Raw genomic sequence first — 17,812 nt, 5'->3', positions numbered from 1 at the left:
CTCTCTGCCGGCCTCTCTGTATCTCTTACTCCCTGACCTATTTCATAGACCCCAGAGTTGAGTGGTGGCAACTGTCAGTTGTGTCTCTGAATCTTGGGGCACCAACCCCTCCTCCCCTCCCCCACCTGTCACCCCTAATCACATTAAAGTCCCTAAGATTCATCCAATTTCTCTATACAGAGTCTTGGGGCAGGAGATTGGGAAATTGGTATCTTTCCTCCTCAAGAGGCCCCAGGGCTCCTCATGCAAACTGCTGCACCCAGTGACAAGTTCTGCCTCCTTGGGGTCTCAGAGAGGGGCCTTGATCCAGTCATAAAAGTTTCTTTCACGTAGAGGTTAAAACCACAAACGCTTCTAGGAGCCAGAAGCCTGACAGACAAGGCAGCGGCCACCCCAGACAATAAATTGTTACCAAGCAGGAATTGGGCAGTCACGGTTGCTGCATCTTTGGAGTTTTTTTCAGGAGCCAAAAATCTTGATTTTTATGCAAAATATTCTGATTTTGAACTGTTAGCTTGCTATTTTTTTTTCTTTTTTCTTTAAAGCAGGCCAAACAAAACTTGTCTGGGGCCTTAAGTGGCCCAGGGGCTATCAGTTTGTGAATGTGGTTTTGCACCCTAAATCCTAGGACAATGAATGTCCACTTGCCCCACATTTGCATAACTATGAGGCCACTACAAAGAACCGGGACTGACAAAGATCAGCTGTGAACCGGCTACAAAGGTTCCAGGACTTCAGGAGAGTCCAAGGTCCTTCAGCGCGGCCCATGTGGCCTCCCTGACCTGGCTCCTAGCCTTCTCAAGGTCCTGTTACTCCCCTGCTCCCCCACACTGTTTTGCACCTTTGTGCTCCCTGGGCTATTCTGGAGGCCCCTACTCCCAGTTATCTAATCAACACTCAGCCTCCTTCAAGACCCAGCTCAAATACCCCTTCCCTTCCTGGACCTCTGCTTTCTCTCTAGCTTACTCTGTGGTTTTGGAGGGGTACTCCATTGCCCTGAGGGTTTTCTTGACAGGCCTTAAATCCCAAGGGATTTAACCCCCAGATGGCAACTCCCTGGGTTCATTCATTTCTGTATCCCCATTGCCTCAGACTACTCACACTTTGAGTGCAGTCTGGAGGACAATTTGAAAAATACTGAGCCTGACTATTGCTGTTGGCATGCCAGAAACCCATTGGCAAAGCACTGGTCATTCTTACTTTGGGAAAATAAGTTGAAACTTTTTTAAGAGAAGGGGGGGAAACCCTCTGCATACTTTCATTTTTAAAATGACCACACATTTGTGAAATATTTGTTGCAAAGAATGGGTTTTCATACTTCCTCCGACTTGGACACAGCTGAGTCTTCTAAGGGTTCTAGAACTGGAGAATGGCTAAACAGACTAGTCGCACTAACCCCCGCCCAGCCTCAAAGGTCCCCAGGGCTCTGAACTGTCGGGGATGTTTGCAGCCTCAGAGGGGAGAGGGAACCAGCTCTGCTGAATGAAGCTGCACTTCTCCAGAGGCGGCGGCCTAGGTCGGGGGAGCGAGCGGCCACAACCCACCGCCGAAAGACCCTTTGAATCATCGGCTCAGAAACCGAGGCTGATGGAGGTGTAAACTGAAACTCCAGAGGCTAACCCTATGCGGTTACATCTTCTCGACCAGAAGGCTGCCCAGGCCTGTCACTCATTCGTCCCTGCTTTCTCTGCCTCCCGCTGCGCCCCCCACGCGCACACAGGTGCTGCCCGCCGCACCTGCCATTGAGCCTGTCTCCTACACCTCGGAAAGCAGCGAGGCTGGCGTGTCCTTCGTAGTATGTGACCCCAAGGGAGGAGGGGGGCAGGGACAAGGGCCTGTCATCTCCGCCACTTAAGATCCCGGCCGCGCAGCAAGGGAGCAGGAGCCGGGAGTGCGCCGCGCCGGGGCACCGAGCCCGGCCCGCGGCTATTTATACCGCGTGGGTTATGCAATCCGGCTCCAGCCATTCATGCCCGGGCTGGGACGCCCCGCGCGGGGGGGGGGGGGGCTCATTCCCGGGCGCCGGGTCAGTTTCTAAGTTTGCATCATCTCCTCCGTTGCGAGAGCTTGGGTTTCCATTCCTGCCGGCCGGCCGGCCTCGGGGGTCGGGGGCGCACAGCTGGGCTGCTCGTACCCGCCGGGCACACGGCCGCCCGCTTCACCCGCAGAAAGGCGCCGGGGCGCTGCGGAGCCGCACGCGGGGCCGGGCTCCGGGCAGACCGGAAGGAACTGATACCCCGAGCCGCGGATCCCCACCCCCGCGCGGCGGGAGCGCCTGGGAGCGCCGCTCATTGAGAAACACCGGAGGGGCGGGGGCGGGGCCGCACGGACCTCCCCGCAGCGCGGTCGCCCCCGCCCCGCCCCCGCCCCCGCCCCGCGCGCGCCCCGAGGCGGGGGGCCGGGGGCTGGGGGGCTGGGCGGGGATTTCCCGGATCCCACTCCCAGCCCCACCCCGGGGAGACCTGCCCTCGCGGCCCCAGCCCGAGCCCCGGTGGGGTGCGGTGGCGCGGCGCAGGGGTGCAGGGGCGCAGGGGCGCAGGGCGCGAGACCGGGAGAGAGGCGGGGGGGAGGCCCGCTCCGGCCGGCGGGGAGCGGGGGGTCCGGCCCTGCGCGTCTACTGAGCATGCCCGATCCGCGGCCGCCGAGGGGCGCTCCGGTTCCGCGCTCCGGGCTTTCCGGGCGGCCGGCGGAAGGAGCCGCGGGGGGGGGGGGGTGCTGCCCCGCCCCGCCCCCCCCCCGGGGCCGGGAGGCGGGGGTCCCGCCGGGGCTCGGGGCTGTGCGTGCAGCCGCGGGAAGATCGACTCCGCTGCTGAGGCTGTGCGACCTCGCTCCGAGGTCGTGTGCAGAGCTGCGCGTCCCCTGTTGGGCCGGTGGGGGTGGGGGCGGGGGGGGGACACGGATGTGGGTATTTAGCTCTTCCAGCAATGTCATTAAATGGAAGCCCTAAATCCGTGGTACCCGCTATCCTGGCAGCAAACTCCGTAGACTTTGGTAAACCGCCCCCCCCCCCGAATTCAGATCAATAAACACGTATCAGAGTTATTCGCCCCACATCGCCATTTATTGTATGGAGCCGCAGGAGTCACAAGAATTGATGGGGGAGGACCAGGAGGTGACTTGCTGAGAACGTTTCCATTTTAAAAAGCCCCTCTTGGATGATGAACGAGGCAGGAGAGAACTGGAAGGGTTTCTTTATAGAGGAACACGAAAGTGAAGGGGGGGGGTAGCACCGAATGATACAATGGGCCGGGGAGGAGAAAGGGTTGCCATGAATGTATTTGCAGTGTGCTGCTTATTAACACAGTAGCCATTTATTCTTCCCAGCTACCCTGTGCTGTGGGTGTTCTCCTGTCACTACAAGTGTTGTACCCAAGGCTCAGAAAACCAAAGGACCTGATGGAATCTGGCATCAGGGCATCCAAGTGCGTTGCTGGTGACTCCTGGACCTTAGAATGTTTTCCTTCGCTCCTCTGGCTGTCCGGTCTGCCATCTGGGCCAGTCATTCACTGCTATTAGCAGGGCGCTGGAGGAATGAGTGGCGATGACACGGATTCGCTTACCTACCTGCACGAATTAATCATCATTTCACCTGCCCCCTTGCCATTCGGTCACTCTTAAACTGCCTCCTTAAACTGCCACTATTGCTACCTTGCCTCCTTAAACTGGAGGGTGGAGCCATACAGATGCCAATTGGGTGGATAATTCTGACACGGACAAATGTCTGTCCCTGGAAGTTCAGGAATGACTGGGATCTCTTTCAGCTCCTCCAGGAGAAAAGCAATGACCAAAGGTGAGAGCTGGAGAGATGCCTTAGCCTTTGTTCACTGCTTTCTCATAAACTCTCGATGGCCTCAAAACCCAAGGAAGACAAGACTTGCCTTGTTATCCCTGTTTTATAAAGAAACTGAAGAAATCAGTGCTAAAAGTCTCAGTCAAGGGCTCAAGGCTGCTAGGGAAAAACCAAACCTAGGCATTCCTTCCCTGTCTAGTTCCCTTTTCAGCACTACACACCAGCACTCAGTATCAAAGGCAGGTGAACCCCTCTACATGTCCACAAAGATCATGGTTTTGATAGGCATGAGGCCTAGGGTAAACCACTAGTTTCTCCTTGACTGTTATACTGTTACTATCTTTGGAACACTTGTGGCTCTCCAAATGCAAATATTGGTATACTACAATTGTAGTATACACCTTAGGTATACTACATTTGAGACGCATATTTAATCTCTTAATTTGTTCAATGGCTGCTACTTGGTTAAAATCTCTGCACGTTCTCCTGGCATATTCAGTAGGGTGCAATGTCTACTGTGCTTGGAGAGCAGGAAGGGGCAGGGACTGTACTTCTTGCTCTCTATCTAGCAAGACCCCCAGGAAGAAGCACTAAACAACTATGTCATCTGTGGGACCCACTGCAAAGTAAAAACGTGGAGCCCCTTGTTCCAACACCGCAAAGAATTTCAAAACTGCAACAGCAGAATGTCAAACCAAGTTAAGATCCCTGTGCAACTAACTGCACAGGTTGGGTGCCCTGTCCATTGCCCAGACAGTGCTGCTTTGGAGAACATGGGCCCACCCAGCTCATGGACCTGAGCCAAGACAAGACACATCATTTAAAGACAAAAGGTAGGGAGAGGGGGTATCCAGTGTGCCAAAGCCCACCGGACTGGTAACCTATGGCCCAGTAACTGGGGCCTTCGAAGGGCCATCCTCCAACACGAGAGAGGTTTATTAAGTAATTTTTTTTTAATTTTTTTTCTTTATTTATGATAGTCACACAGAGAGAGAGAGAGAGAGAGAGAGAGAGAGAGAGAGGCAGAGACACAGGCAGAGGGAGAAGCAGGCTCCATGCACCGGGAGCCCGACGTGGGATTCGATCCCGGGTCTCCAGGATCGCGCCCTGGGCCAAAGGCAGGCGCCAAACCGCTGCGCCACCCAGGGATCCCTATTAAGTAATTTTTAAAATGTATTTGGGCTCACCTTTTAACCCAAGGAAGCCCATCATTTCTACTGAAATGCATTTGCATTTCTGAGCTGTGTTGGAGTTACCTTTTTTTTTTTTAAGTACAAATATCGATTCCTCGTCAATGTCCACTCCTCTAGCAAGACAAAAAAAAAAAAAAAAATCACAAGATTCATGAGAAACTGAAAAGCCTCTGCCATTCGGAACCTTGGCAAAAACACCTGTGCCGCCTCCCCCCGCCTCCCGCCGCAGCGCGGGGGAGCTGGTCCTCCAAGCCCGAGCACCCCTGGGGCCTCCCCTGAACTCCGCGCCTCCGCCCCCGCCCCCCACCATCGTTAATCCAGGGGTTCGGATGGAGGGAGGGAACCAAACTGGAGCCAGATGTGCGCGAGCCCTCGGCTCCCTCCCGCCTCCTCCCTCCTCCCGGGCTTCTCAAAACCCGGAGCGTCGTCCGGCAGGGATCCGGAGCCAGGCAGACGCCGCACAAACAGCTCCGCTCCGCGGCTCCTCCGGGAGCGCCAGCCGGGAGGGAGGGGGCAAGGAAGCCGGGCATGCTCAGTAGGCGGGTCAAAGTTTTTTTTTTTTTTTTTTTTTTTCCTCTCTCTTCTCCCTTTTTTTTTTTTTTTTTTTTCGGTCGCAAGTAGGAAGCTTTTTTGCACTCCACCACCTCTGGCCGCTGGGAAGACGTCATCGCTTCCGCCCTACTTCCTCCTCCTGTTGGCGGCGGTGAGAATCCAATATGGAGTAAATCGGCGGAGTCGGGAGATGGGGCTCGGACGGGGCGCCCTGCACCGCCTCCCAGGCGCACCTCCCCCGGCCGCCGGCCGCTCCCCGGAACCGTGATTGGCCCGGGCCCCGGGGGCGACCCCGGGCCGAGCCCCCGCCCGCGGCCGGCCCTCCCCCGGCCCCCGCAGCCCCCGCCGTGCACGGCGCGCTTGTTTTTCTGACTCCCCCGCCGCCGTCCGCTGCCCGGGGCGCTCCCGCTCCGCCCGGGCCGAGCCCCCGAGCCCCTCCGGCCGGGCCCCGGGCGCCGCGGCGCGCGCCCCCTCCGCGCCCCCTCGCGCCCCCGCGCGCCCCCTCGCGCCGCCCCCTCCCCAGCCCCACCGGGCGGTCTCCGGAGATGTGAAGCCGGGGCTGAGCGCGCAGGAAGATGAAGGGAGCCGGGCTGCCCGCCGCGGGACAGGCGTCGAGGTGAACAGGAAAATGACCGAAGAAACACACCCGGACGAGTAAGTTCGGCTGCGGGGCGGGAGCGTGCCCGCGGGCGCAGCGTGGGGTGGACTTGGCGTGGGCTGCGCGCCTGCCCCCTGCCCGCCGAGCGGGGAGGGGCGGCGCGGCCAAGGGCGCGCGGGTGACCTCGGGGCGCCCCCCCCAGATCTCCCGCGGCCGGGGCGGAAGGACCGGGCACCCCCGCTGCGGCTCCCCGGGGCCGGTGGGTTTTCCCGTGGGGGCTCCGCGGCTGCCGCCCCGCCGCTCGCCCCCCATCCCCGTCCCTCCCCATCCCCGTCCCGCCATCCGCATCCCCATCCCCGGTCCCGCAGGCAGCCCACCGGGGGCCCGGGCTCCGCCATTTCGTTTTTCTTGAATCGCTCTCATTTGCATACCACATTTTCATTCATAAAAAAAAAAAAAAAAAACAACGCGGCGGAGCGGAGGGAGGACGGGGCGCGGGCCGCGCGGGGGGCCTGCGGGAGCCGGGGATCCCCGGGCGGGGCGCGGCGCGGCGGGGGAGCGGCCGGAGGGGTCCCGCGGCGCGTGTGAGCTCGTGTGCACGCGCCCTGGGGCTCGGGACGGGCGCCCCGCGGGGTGGGGGGGCGGACCCGAGGCGGGGGCTGCGGGGGCGGGCGGGGCGGCGTGCGCGCGTGCACGGGGTGCAGGGGGTGCAGGGGTGCGTGCCCGGCCCGCGGGCCCCAGGGAGCGGTGCTCGGGGCGCTCGGCTGGGGGGCCCCCGGGTGGCCCGCCGCCCCCCGCGGGCTCGCTCGCCCAGCCCCGGGCCGAGGTGAGGCTCCTGCAGCCTCGCGGTCGCGGAGTCGGAGCTGCCGTCCTCCCACCCGCGCCCGGGGCGCCCCGGTGCAGGGGGAGCCGAGGCCGGGCTCCTGGGCCCGGCGCCTGAGGTCGTCGGCCGCGGGTCCGAGCGGTCAGCGCTCGGCGGCCGTCCCCGCTGCTCAGTGGCTGTGCCCGCCACCAGCCACTTTTTTTTTTTTTTTTTTGTGAATAAGACGCTCTCCTTTATTGTCACATGATATCCCTCCCCTCCTCCCCTGCACATTCATAAATCCGGAGCCTGCCTCGGCTCCTTTCATTCAGAGCTGCCCTTAGCGAAGGTAGCAGTGGCGCGGGCTGGGGCGCAGAGCCGTGGGCGGCGCGGGGGCGCAGGGCCGTGGGGGCTGCGGGGGCCTCTGCTCCTGCGAGCCTGGACCGTGCCGAGGGGGGAAGTGACTCAGGGCTGGGTGACCCGGAGGGCTTCTCTTGCAGCAGGTGACCGAATGCTGTGCTCTACTCTTAAGAATCTACTTTTTTTTTTTTTTTTTCTTTCTTTTTTAAATGCCCCTTTATCCTTTGGCGTCTGCTGTTGCCAGGCTGGGCGGGAGAGGGTGGGTGTTTGGGCAAAGGGACTTGCCTTCCCTTGTCCCCCCCCTCCAACCCCCCCCCCCCGCCCCCCCGGGGATGTTGGACTGCAGTTACCCCTGGTCTGCTAAGACACCTGCCGCTGGGGACCAGCCTGCCTGGAGCGCATGTCGCTGCGATGCCACCACCGCTGTTGATCTTTTTTAAAACGTTTTTTTGCCTTTGCCTTCATACACTGCATTTTGAAACTGTAAAATGGGGGGGGGAAAAGTTGCTTTTGGGAGGAAGAGATATGCTGCTGGGCCTTGTTCCCTTCCGACTGGACGAATAGGCCAGTGTTTCTCTGGGTCTTCCTTTGTCCCTGCACACGCAAATAGCAGTAATAGCAGGGAGGGACGGTGGCCTTGCTCTGGACGTTGGGATTCGTGTTGGAGATTGGTTCCACTAGCCCTGCGCTGGGGTCCTTGGCTTTATTCCCTTGGGAGTACTGGTCCGGCCTCTCCCTTTTCACTGCAGCATGGCAGCTTTGCGTCCTACCCCATCTGACAGCCAAAGCAAAAGGATTTGGGGTGGGATCATGAGCAAGAAATGACTACCTCTATTTCATGCTTTCAGAGCACTTGAGCTTGGAACTGGCTGCCCCACTGCTGTCAGAAGCCCAGTTGAGACAGTGGGTTTTGAGGACAGGTTCTGGTTTCAGTTAATCAGAAAGCTGTAGCGCCTTAGCCTACTGCAGAAATGGCCTTCCTGGGATTACTTTTAATGTAATGACCTTGGCATGAGACGTGAAATGTAAGCCGGTAAGAACACGGGCTGCATGGGCTGTTAACTGCCGTTTGTGGACACTGTCCATTGTATTGTTCAAGTTCTTATGTAATGACCCATCTGAAAAATGCCTTTTAAACATTAGTGCCTGGAAGAAGGTTTCTCTCTGGATTGCAGAGCTTGCTGTGATTGCCTTTTTGTTGTCGTTGGGTTTCTTTTTTTTTTCCTTTCCCCCTTTTTTTTTTTGCAACCATTGTCTGGAAGCTCAGAGCTAAAATTATTACTGGATTACAGTGGTCATAGTTAGCCTAGGTTTTTGCTAGGTTTATTTATTTCTCCTCTAGTATGAATTTTGATCTTTTATTTTCTCTTCTAATGGCTTTATGTTTGGGGTCCTGCAGATAACCTTTTGGAAGTAGACCAGGTGTGTTTCATATAAAGAGATTTGGTGACCTCAAATTGGAGACCTTTGGGAGTTACAGTTATGTCTTAGGTATAATAGATTTTTTTTTTTGAGAGTCCATATATATTTAAGTTTTTTGCTAAATGGTACAGAAATGTAATAAATACATTTAGCATCAGAGTACAAGAAGTCAGAATCTTGCAACTGGCAAAATTGTGCCGAATTTTAAAAACTAATAAATATTTTATCTTAATGCTCTTTTCCATGTCGATTTAAAACTTTTCTAATAAACATATGCTAGCTCAGGAAAGCTTATCTCCTCTTTCTGCCAACTGTCCTAAAATGTAGCTTCTATATAGAGAAGACTCTGACCGGTCTCCTCTGAAGGCATTTTGTCTGTATCTTTAAAGCATTTGATTAGGCTCTTGAATGATTTGGAAATTTGTTGACAAAATGAAGGAACTCTTCTCACATGAGCTTAATTCAGAAAACATGGGGCTACCATTTAGCTATTCTGTTGCGCTCATAAACCTCTCTGCAAGACATATCCTGCTGAGAATGGACTTGTAGCTTCCTCCTTAGTCATGTTTTTCCTAATGTTGGAAGGTCTTCCCTTAATTTTTTTTTTTTTTTTTGCTGAACCATTTCAAAGAAATTAAACATCAGAATGCTTTATATTTAAATACTTGAACATACTTTTCCAAAAGATGAGAATACTCTTCCATGAAACCATAGTACTATCATCACACTTCACAAAATTAAGAATCATTCTGTTGTCTTTAACATTCAGCCCAATTGCCTGAAAATGTCTTTTACAACTGTCCTTTCAGCCAGGTGCCAATTAAAGATCCTGAGTTAAATGCATTTAATGTACATTAAGGCTCAGGGCTCAGCCATTTGCTCACTTTCTGATCTAAGGCAAGTTACTTACCTATCACCTTGGTTTTAACGGAGTGAATGAAATGGGAATGAATGTTACCAGTTTCATGGAGTTGCTGTGAAAATTAAATGAGATAGCATGTGAAGCCTCCTGTTGAGCACCAAGCATAGAACAGGTGTCTGGTGTTGGCTCTTAGCAGGGCCCTGGGATATGTTTCTTACAGGCTCAGCTTGTTCATTTTCAAATAATCCTATGAAGGAGTTGCCCCATTTATATTTTATTTTTTAAGATTTTATTTATTTAGAGGGTGTGTGTGCACACAAGAGTGATGCGGGGACAGAGGCAGAGAATCTCAAGCAGACTCGCTGCTGAACACAGAGCCCGATGATGCGATGCGGGGCTTGATCCCACCACGCATGAAATCCCGACCCTGTGATTATGACCTGAGTCGAAATCAAGAGTCAGAGGCTGAACTGACTGAGCTCCCCAGGCGCCCTGGAGTTACCCCATTTGACTGAGGAGGAAGCTTAAGTGAAGTTGCTTGCCTGAGCAACCATTTGTTTATAGCCCTTGACTCATTCAATCTTCTCAACAGCCCTCTGGGGTAGGTAGGGTATTATTTCCCCCCTTTATAGTTGGGGACACTGAGGTCCAGAAAAGTTGAGTAACTTGTCCAAGGCCGTATCATTAGTAAATGAAGGAGCCTGGCTCAGGAAGGACTGTGAGGTACCTTCTCGGAAGAGGACAGGCTGGCCAGCCTTAGTCATCCTGACTTCCAAGCTCTCGCTGTTTCTGTCAGTCATGCTGTCCTTAATTCTTCTGAATCGATGACAGTCTGTCATTGTAATTTTTTTCACTTCTTTATCTTCCCTGAAATTGCTATGAGGCACATACTGAATTAAAGTGAATTTAAATAAATTTGGGCTTGAGAATTAATTCCATGATACACCTTAAGATAATGGGAGTGTGAATTCATAGTTGGTTATTGCTGGAGGTTAGCTGTACATTCATTCTAGCAGTTTTAGAAATTAGACCTGGTACAACAAATTTTGATTCAGTTTCTTTGCATTAGCCTTTAAAAAGGGATGTTTCTACTCGACATATATAGAACTCCTTAAATTGTTAAAAGCATGCAGTTGGCTACACAGAACTGGAATTTGGTCCATTCATCAGAAGATCTTGAAAGCAAGATGAAACAAAAAACTTGGAAAGACCTTAACAAAATTGTAAGAGAGGACATTAACCTCGTATACAGTGAAGCGCCTACTGTGAGGCTGTACATCTTTCTTTCTAGGTGGTGGACTTGGACTTCTCTCCATCTACTAAGCTTGTTTCCACAAGGACTTAGCAGTGCTCCCTCCTTTCTAGCTATGGCTGATCCTGTCTGCTATCCACTTCCTCTAACCAAATAAAATATGTAAAAGTGAATCAATACAAATACCAAAACTACTGTGCTTCAGCAGTCTACTTACTCATGCTCTTTATTCTGAAGTTTTTCTTCCTTCCCATCAAGTGAAATTCTGGTCATTCCCCACCAATCAGTTCTGCGGCCACTCCTTTTATGAGATCCTCCTAGACTTTCTTCACCTCCCCCTTCAAGTCAAAACTGAGGACTCTTTCCTTTTTAAGATTTTTTTTTTTTTTTTTTTTTTTTTTTTTTAAAATGCTTATTCATTTTATCATAAGCTCTTGTTTATTTATTTATTTATTTTTTTTTATTTTTTTTATTTATGATAGGCACACAGTGAGAGAGAGAGAGAGGCAGAGACACAGGCAGATGGAGAACCAGGCTCCATGCACCGGGAGCCCGACGTGGGATTCGATCCCGGGTCTCCAGGATCGCGCCCTGGGCCAAAGGCAGGCGCCAAACCGCTGCGCCACCCAGGGATCCCTCCTTTTTAAGATTTTTATTTATTTATTCATGAGAGACACACACAGAGAGGCAGAGACACAGGCAGAGGGAGAAGCAGGCTCCATGCAGGAAGACTGATATGGGACTCGATCCACCAGGACTCCAGGATCACCCCCTAAGCCAAAGCCAGATGCTCAAGCACTGAGCCACCCAGTGCCCACAGACTGAGGACTCTTGATAGCATTTTTCCCTACACGGTTTGGCAGTTCTCACCATTTAGAGTTGGGCTTATACCTAGCTAGATTCTTACCAGAATAGGAGCTTTTTGGATTCATTGAGTTGAGAGGATTACCTCTCAACTGCCTAGTAGTCTTCTAGTTGTTTGCTCAATACCATTGACATGGACACATTATGGTTGCTTAATAAATGTCTGTTGAACTTAACAAAAATGGATTTATTTATTTATTTATTTATTTATTTATTTATTTTTGGATTTAATTATTTGCTTTGTCCCTGCCAACGGCTGCAGTAATTATAATCATTGTGTTTGGTTGACTTACAGTGTGTGTAAGCCTCCTCTGAGAAATTGCGTTCCTATGAAGTCCTTGGCACATTTTGTGGAACTTAGGTGCAGAACTATTGTATTTGGGTGCGGAACTAACTATCTGGTAGTGATCTGGGATTGACAACTCAAAACTATTTTGATTCCAATCACTATTGTGGGAGTTGGGAAGTGGAGGATCTTGAGTGCAGTAAACCCAGGCCTCTGTTTCTGCCTCTGCAGGAGAATCTCCGCGGGAATCACAATATTAACAATTTGCAGTAGCTGCAGGGTTCTGATGGAGTCTCAACACTTGAAGTCGGAGACAGCCGTGCTGATGAGCACCAATATTGGCATAGTTCCTCTATTACCGGGCGGAACACAAATACGCAGTCTGACAGCAAAATCCTCAGAAACTGAACAGGATGATAATAGAGGCAGAGCAGCAAGTTTGGGTGTGTGGGTTTTTTGTTTTGTTTTGTTTTTTGGCTTATTTTCTCAAGTAAATTGGACTGGACTGGGTTGGTTGGTTGGTTGGTTTTGAGACCCAGTCATATTGATAAAAAGTCTTAAATGCTTCTTTTTAATCAATATTTAAGGCTAGAACATTGATGATTCTTCAAGTAATTTTCTGGGGCGTGTAGTCACTGGAGTAGAAGGGATATTATTGCACTGGCGCACACAGTGCCCTGTGGAGCAGAGAGCACTGTCTCTGTGTTTGCCCTGGGTGGGCATGAAGAATTGTTACTGGAGCTTTGACATGTGTCCCATGTCATGGGAAAGAAGTCAGGCCAGGATCTTAGTAAAATACTTGATAGTAACTGGCATAGGAGTTCACTAAATTAAGTGACAACTGTTTTATAACTAATTTCTCAGGTAGACTTTGTCAGCAGGGTGTTCACTTGTGGCGTATTGTGCACAAGATAGCAAATTGTGCTTATGTTTTTTATGCCCTCCTCAAAGTGTAGTTTGTTATTTATTTAAAGACCAAATTCCTGGTTTTGCATTCACATAGGGCGCAGAGGTGAAGAAATGGATTCTGACTTCATCCTAGCATTTAGAGCTGGCGATTGAAGGGATTAGAATGAGGGCAGCTTCTGAAATGTATGGCTTCGGCTCCTCTGTGTACTGACATAATGATTTTTCAAATCTGGTGGTTCTTGTTCTTATATATATTCCCTCTGGTCCATTCCTAAGTGCTTAAACTTAATTATCAGGTTAAGTTTTTAATTGTCTTTCCTAGTTTATCTGGTAATGACATTTTTGTCTTTTCGTTTTCATTACTTATTCTTCTTATTTCTTTTTCTCCTTGCGTTGCTTTGGCTCTGGCTTCCAGTATTGATTTTTCAGATGAGCTCTTCTTATTTTGTATGTGCATCCCACCGTGGGAATGCACAAAAAAGATTGGCCCTATATGCCCTTCTAGGGGTGAGAATAATAGCTTCTGAAGCCTTACGCCCATAGCCTTGCAGAGTGCTGAGCTCTTAGTAGGCTTTCTGCAAACGTCTATTGATTGGTGAAAGCAAATATTCGTTAATTGAAAAATGATTTTACCTTATATCAAAATATAAACTATTATTCTTACCGTACCTACATCCCAAAAAGACTTTGCGGTTACTACCTTTTCAAAACTTCTAGGAGGGGCAGGCTGCCATGATGGTAGGGGAAGAAACATGGATTTTGTGGTCACACCATGCTTTAGTCAGGGCCCCCCGGCAAATGTCTGAAGCCTGGAGCCCTGGTTGATGTAAATGAAGCTCACGCTGCTCTCTGATCCATTGGCTGTTAAAAAGTGGAAATGAAATTGGGAAGGTAAAGCACTTCAGCACAGTGCCTGATAAATTGGGAATTCAGTGGGACTCACCCACCTCCAGTGTCTCCTGTCACAGAGCAAGGTATGATTTATTTTTAGAATTTACAAAGTAGAAGATACCCATTAACAATATTTTACCTGCACAGCAACCTTTTGAGGCAAGAAATAAGATTCCCACATAATGCCTGTGAGAGCCGAAGTGACCTGCTCCAGGGGGTTTCTAGGAGGTCAATTAAAGCCTAGAAGTCATATTTTGCTTTTTATTTGGCTTTCTGGTGCTGTGCTATTAGGACCTAGAGTAGCACTTTAGTTCTGGTGTTTTAATACCAGTAAGGCCCTGCTGGCTTTTGGCCAGCACTAGGATCAGTGATCCTAGTTGGCTATCTTTTTGAGATTTCATGTCTTGTGGAAGCTTGCCTCCTTTGTTTACTGTCGGTGTACTTACCTGTTAGTAGCATCTTTGGCTTTCTTGCCATTTTTGTCTGTGGTTGAGAAACCTTTCACGCGTCATTCAGATTGTTTCTAAGAGTCCGTAGACTTGGGATGGGCTGGGTTGAGGGGGTGGCTGGCTGAAGGTTCCCTTAGGAGTGAGTTGGCTCATGACTTGTTTTGTCCACTTGCATGTCCTGTTGGTGTTTATGTTTTACATTTTCAGCCAAAAAATAAAGTGAATGTTAGATCAGAGGTTTAATTTAATCAGCATCCTAGTAATTTTACTCATTTTTACAGATCTTTTAAAGCTGCATAAGTGAGAATATAGTCTTAATATAGTGATTAAATCGTTCTCCTTCATTTAATAGGCCAAATCAAATCTGTGATTTTTCTCAGACTCTGAGTTTGAAAACAGGCCTGCTCTTCCAGGGTAGTATACATTGGCTCAGTGGTTACTTCTGGCCCTGAAGGCCTAATGGTGTCCTCTTAATTAATCTGCATATAAACAGGTTTCAGGTCTGGAGTCTCTGTTTTTGAACCAGCTTTGAGGCCCTTACCATCCATTCTTAGATGTCTCTTACACTAAGGAGAATTAGGGGGTACTAGATTACAGGTGTCCATTCAGAGCATGGTAGACTTTGAATCTAAAGAACTTGACTTTAGAAGATACTTGGACCCTAACTGCAAAGCTGTTCATTAATTATCATATTGGATAAAATAAATAACCAGGGTGGTGAGGCTGGAGGAAAGGGAGTGACTAGCCGTTGAGTGCCATTCCCTTACGGCACACCTAATCCCCCAGAGAGTACCAGAGCTGTGACTCAGAGGGAGTCTCTGTCCTTAGGGAGCTTTTACCTTCTAGGGTGCTAGGCACTTTCATATTCATTAGGGATATGAGGACAGCATCATCTTGATGAATGACTCTCAGAGTTTTTTCTTTCCTTCCGTTGCTTCTTCAGAGTTCCTCCTAGCTAGATCTGCATGCTTTGGGATTCCCAAATTTGGGGTGGGGGGAACTCTTTACCTGGAGCATTAAAGGAACGACATACCCTTCCCAGAATGGCCTAACAAGCTCTTCAAGTTATTTTTAGGGTGTGTGTGTATTGTGTACACTTGCACACTCACATGTGGAAGGAACATGCCTGACAGGCAAGAAAAAACTCACAGAGGTTAAGTATCTTGTCTGAGGTCGCAGAGCAGAATTTATTATTTTTAATTCCAGGTCCTTCGACTTCAGATCCCATGTCTGTAGAATATTATGGGTCGTAACTTCATAGAGCATTAGTTTTCTTGTGTAACAAAACTGTGTGTGCAGCTTGATTTATATTATTATTGAGCAAATGAAGTTAGAACTCACTCCGAATCCTGAAAACACCTTGAAACTGTGAGGTGACATTTCTTTCTTGTGTTCCTTTTCAGGTCTGGGAGGGAGGGAAGCAGTGCCCACGGAGGTGGCCTTTTCTATACTGATATAAAGAGCAACTTTACAGGGTACCTCCTTGAAGGGAAAAAGACCTAGCCACCTTATCCTTGAAAATCTGAATGAGCAGAATGGATAACAACGCACACTATTCTCCTGGGCCTGTGTTCTAGCCTCGCTATTTTGAGAGGAGGATCAAACTTGAATCTGCATTGAGAGTCTTGCAAAGGGAGGATTGTGATTTGGTAAGGCCTCAGATTCCTGCATTAAAAAAAAAAAAGATTTATGTATTTTTTTTAAAGATTTTATTTATTCATTCATGAGAGGCAGAGAGAGAGAGAGAGAGAGAGAGAGAGGCAGAGACAGAAGCAGGCTTCATGCAGGGAGCCCGACATGGGACCCGATCCCAGGACTACAGCCATGCCCTGAGCCAAAGGCAGATGCTCAACTGCCGAGCCACCCAGGGATCCCCAAGATTTATGTATTTATTTGAGAGAGACAGCACAAGCAGGAGGGGCAGAAGGAGAGGGAGAAAGAATCTCAAGCAGACTCTGCGCTGAGCACGGAGCCCAGTGTGGGGCTCGATCCCAGGGACCCTGAGATCATGTCCTGACTTGAGCGGAAACCAAGAGCCAGACACTTGACTGACTGTGCCACCTGGGCACCCCTCAGATTCTGCATTTTTATTAAACTTCCAGATGCCGCTGGTGCTGCTGATCCATGGGTCAAAATTATGAGTAGCAAGGGCCTATGGTTATGATGCTAGTAAGCTCAGAGCTGCCAGGTTTGTGTCTTCAAAGTCGGCTTCACATACTTGGCATTTGGAATCTGTTGAAGAAGCTCACTGGATGGGAAGGTAAGGTGGTGCTTACCCATGGAGGCATATTACCAGGCAGCCACTTCTCCATCCCTGGCAGGGTTTCCAGCTTTGACTTTAGATGGGAATGTGCTGGGAGAATTCTTTCTTACGGCTTAAAAAAAAAAGTTCTTGGTGAATGCCAGGAGGCCCAAGAAATCCGTCATGTAAAAAGAAATACGGAGTCCCGGCACTTTGTATGGAATGTCTATGGTCAGCTGGCATTCTGCACCTTCCAGACAAATCCGTCTTGTATGGAAAGCCTGCAGCCCTGGGAAGCAGGCCTGCTCAGCCCTAGAAGAAATCACAGGAAGTAATTAAACAGAGAAGGTCAGAGAAAGAGGAAGTGGTTGTGTTGTTTCTGATGCGAATAGCATTGTTGTTCCTGGGGACGCAGATGATGGTGTTTAAGTCTTCTGGAATGCGACTGCTTGGGGATTTGATTGTATTTAAATTGCAGCCCTTTCAGTTTATTCTTTCAGACAGCAATCTAGTTAGGAAATGAATTGCTTTTAGGTCTTATCAGAAATACCCACGTGCCTAAGCAGAAGTTTTAAGCAGGGAGTTGCTTATAGCTTGGCAAATTGCACCTAAATGAAATGAATGTCAAGACTATTAGAGGTTAATTTTAGGTGTCTGGAGTTCTCCTTAATTCTCCTGATTAAACACTTTAACATAATAGTTTCCTTAATTGGAATAATGATGGAATATTAGCATGCATATTAAACCATTTACCCAAATTTGAATAGGGTTAAAATGCAAATTATCCATCACTTGTCAGTGCTTACTCTTCAGAGATGATTCCTGGTGAGAGATGGGGAAAAGACTGGAATGTGAATTGGGATGGGGCTTTCCACTGAAAGGCAGCATTGCTTGGAAAGCCAAGAATAGATCAGGGGCCTAAAGTAAGAGACCCTTTGTTCCCCCAAAACAGTGGGTACTAAAAAATACCCCATTGCTTATGATAGTAAAACTACAACATGGAGGCAGATGCAGTGGGAAATCCAAAATGAGCTAATGACCCTCTGGTTGTGTCTTCATTAGCTGGTCATATTTTTCTTTGATGGGAAGGTGATGGGAGACTAACCTCCCCCTGCCCTAGCATTTAGATAGCCCATCTGAAAGTCTTTTTTTTTTTTTTTTTCTTTTTCCATCTGAAAGTCTTGATCTGATGTCACCACCCAGCAGTTAAACCTGTGGCTGAGATCCTATAAGCACTCCCAAGTGTCTGTACTGAACACATAATGTCACCTTTTTGTATCTATTACTCTATTTCAATGTATGTAGCCACATTTAAAAAAATTATTTATTCTTGAGAGACA

General features: G+C 49.8%; 1 protein-coding gene across 2 annotated transcripts in view; it reads left to right on the top strand.

The window, feature by feature from the left end:
* The first annotated feature begins 5,633 nt into the window (after positions 1-5,633).
* Positions 5,634-17,812, top strand: part of SPRED2 (sprouty related EVH1 domain containing 2) — a 115,242-nt gene continuing 103,063 nt past the window's right edge. The window contains exon 1 of one of the 2 annotated variants that reach the window (XM_049115590.1): positions 5,634-6,189. In XM_049115590.1, the coding sequence (XP_048971547.1) occupies positions 6,164-6,189 (26 nt within the window). In that variant the 5' untranslated portion in view covers positions 5,634-6,163. The remainder of the gene's footprint in view (positions 6,190-17,812) is intronic. The other variant, XM_025469556.3, reaches the window with a different exon arrangement.

The sequence above is a fragment of the Canis lupus genome, chromosome 10 (assembly GCF_003254725.2).
Source record: "Canis lupus dingo isolate Sandy chromosome 10, ASM325472v2, whole genome shotgun sequence".
In the NCBI taxonomy this organism is placed as follows: domain Eukaryota; kingdom Metazoa; phylum Chordata; class Mammalia; order Carnivora; family Canidae; genus Canis; species Canis lupus.
Note: the sequence above shows the minus strand (reverse complement) of the source record. Positions and strands in the feature narration are given on the sequence as shown.